Raw genomic sequence first — 2,035 nt, 5'->3', positions numbered from 1 at the left:
TTTTTTTTTTTTTTTTTTTTTTTTTTTTTTTTTTTTTCCAATTAGCTACATTTTAAGGTTCTTCATGGCAGTCCTTATCTAAATCTTCTCTAATTATTCTCCCTTGTCATTAATACTTGAATTTCAAAATGCCTATACCCATTACCTTGGTTGCATCTAGACTTCGTTACCAATTTATAAAATTGGAGCATATCTATTATTCATTTTTGTCAGTCCACCTTTCCCGTGAATGGTTTGCGTCATTATTGGAACAAGGTCTTACTGGTCAGTGTCCAAATGAGTAAGCATCAATTTGATGTCATTTGGAAGTCAACATGCATTTGGATGGATAAATGTTCGGATGGACCTCACTGTCACTCTCATGTTCTCGACTCTAGATTTCTGCTTTATCTTGATTTCTTTAGCATAGTTCTTTATTCTGTAGTCTTCTCCTTTTTTATTTTTTTTATGTGTTTGAGATATATACTTCTTAATGTTTTCAGTCATGGACAAAGGAGGAGACGGATCAATTATTTGACTTGTGTGAACGGTTTGATCTTCGCTTCGTTGTGATAGCTGACAGGTTTCCATCAACAAGGACAGTGGAGGAACTAAAGGAGCGATATTATCGTGGTACATGTAACTTTTTCTAGTCTATTGTGGCAAGCATTTTTTGTTTACTCTTAGGTTGCCAATTTGTGTTGTAAATTTTTTTTGAATCATTTACAAATGCACTTGTGATTATTGAAAATTTATGGTATGAGATTATATGTTTATAGCATCAAGAGCAATTTTGGCAGCTAAAGAACCAACGCCTCGGGAAAGTTCAGGGAATACTCTCGCCAAGGTAGGTAATTTTGAATTGGATATATTTTGCAATTTTAACATTTTAAGTTGGAGTTCTTGCATATTAATTTCCTTTAAAAGATCCATGAAGCATCCTATAGTTGAGGTTGCTTATCAAATTAGCGATCTGTATGGTTTTCTTATTTATTCTTTATATGTAGGATCCTTACAGTGTCTCACAAGAGATTGAGCGCCAACGGGCATTGTCCATGGTTCTCTCCCAAACGAAACAGCAAGAACGAAAAGATGCAGAGGTTTTGATTCTTTAATGTTTTAATAAATAGAAATACCCAATAATGAATTAGTGTTTATACATATGGATAAGTCTAAGGCCTTATATGTTGTTTTTTAAAAACTATTGATCGTTTCAGGTTCTAGCTGAAGCAAAAAAGATAACTGAATCTCGCAGAGATGAAAGAGTGAGTTTAAGTCGTATTTGCTAATTTTTTTAGGCATGGCGCTTTGCACATGAATGCACAAAGCAGAGTACAAGTTCACTTCGAGATTAGCATTACAGGATGTCGTGCTTGAAAGAAATTGCATTATTAACACCTAGGTTTTTAATTATTGTGCCATAAAAATGTTAGTAGTATAAATGTCATGGTGTGCGGATAACCAGGCCATTGAGGTATACCTTCATCTCTTAGGGTACGAAACTTCAAAGCTAAAACTACTCATCTTCTTTACTATCAAGTTTATTCCGATTAAAGTATGTCTGTGCATTATCTTTTGGAACATGGCCTATAGCCAAGTTTAAGAATACCATCCCCTTCTGTCTGGACTTAGAAAGCATAACTAAATTTTATTTTGATGGTATGTATTTCTCAGTGGTCTCTCTCTCTCCCCCCCGGGTGTCATTCCTTTACTTCTCATATTAATAACTTATCCTATTTTATATATCTAGAGCTGGTTTATGATCTTGGTTTTATTCATTTTAGGTGCCTGAAAAATCTGAGCTGCCTGTCACTTCAAATGCTGTCCCTGGAGCTACTGAAAGGGCTGTCGTTCCTGGAGATTCTTTACCATCTGTATCCAATGTGCAGCCCCCTCCTCCAGCAGCTGCACCTTCAACTTTAGTGGCGGATAATGCTTCTACTCTTGCTTCTCTTCGCATGGTATATGGCCTGAAGGAATTATATTTAGCTTTTGCCTGTAAATTTTGAGAATCCCTTTTATAGCTTCATTTTTTTTTTTTTTTTTTTTTTCAATT

At 35.0% G+C, this 2,035-nt stretch overlaps 2 protein-coding genes across 7 annotated transcripts in view; both read left to right on the top strand.

Moving 5' to 3' along the window:
- LOC111460685 (SWR1-complex protein 4-like) overlaps window positions 1–2,035 on the top strand; it is a 9,373-nt gene that overhangs the window by 3,464 nt on the left and 3,874 nt on the right. For all 6 annotated transcript variants that reach the window (XM_023103917.1, XM_023103916.1, XM_023103915.1 and 3 more), the window contains exons 6-10: window positions 483–612; window positions 759–826; window positions 987–1,079; window positions 1,197–1,244; window positions 1,764–1,940. In XM_023103917.1, the coding sequence (XP_022959685.1) occupies window positions 483–612; window positions 759–826; window positions 987–1,079; window positions 1,197–1,244; window positions 1,764–1,940 (516 nt within the window). The remainder of the gene's footprint in view (window positions 1–482; window positions 613–758; window positions 827–986; window positions 1,080–1,196; window positions 1,245–1,763; window positions 1,941–2,035) is intronic.
- The window catches only part of LOC111460684 (DUF724 domain-containing protein 3-like), an 11,041-nt gene continuing 10,308 nt past the window's right edge, over window positions 1,303–2,035 (top strand). The window contains exon 1 of the mRNA XM_023103910.1: window positions 1,303–1,317. The gene's annotated coding sequence lies outside the window, so the exon portion shown is untranslated. The remainder of the gene's footprint in view (window positions 1,318–2,035) is intronic.

The sequence above is a fragment of the Cucurbita moschata genome, unplaced genomic scaffold (assembly GCF_002738365.1).
Source record: "Cucurbita moschata cultivar Rifu unplaced genomic scaffold, Cmos_1.0 Cmo_Scf00024, whole genome shotgun sequence".
In the NCBI taxonomy this organism is placed as follows: Eukaryota; Viridiplantae; Streptophyta; class Magnoliopsida; order Cucurbitales; family Cucurbitaceae; genus Cucurbita; species Cucurbita moschata.
The sequence above is the reverse complement of the archived record's forward strand: the minus strand, read 5'-3'. Positions and strand labels throughout refer to the sequence as shown.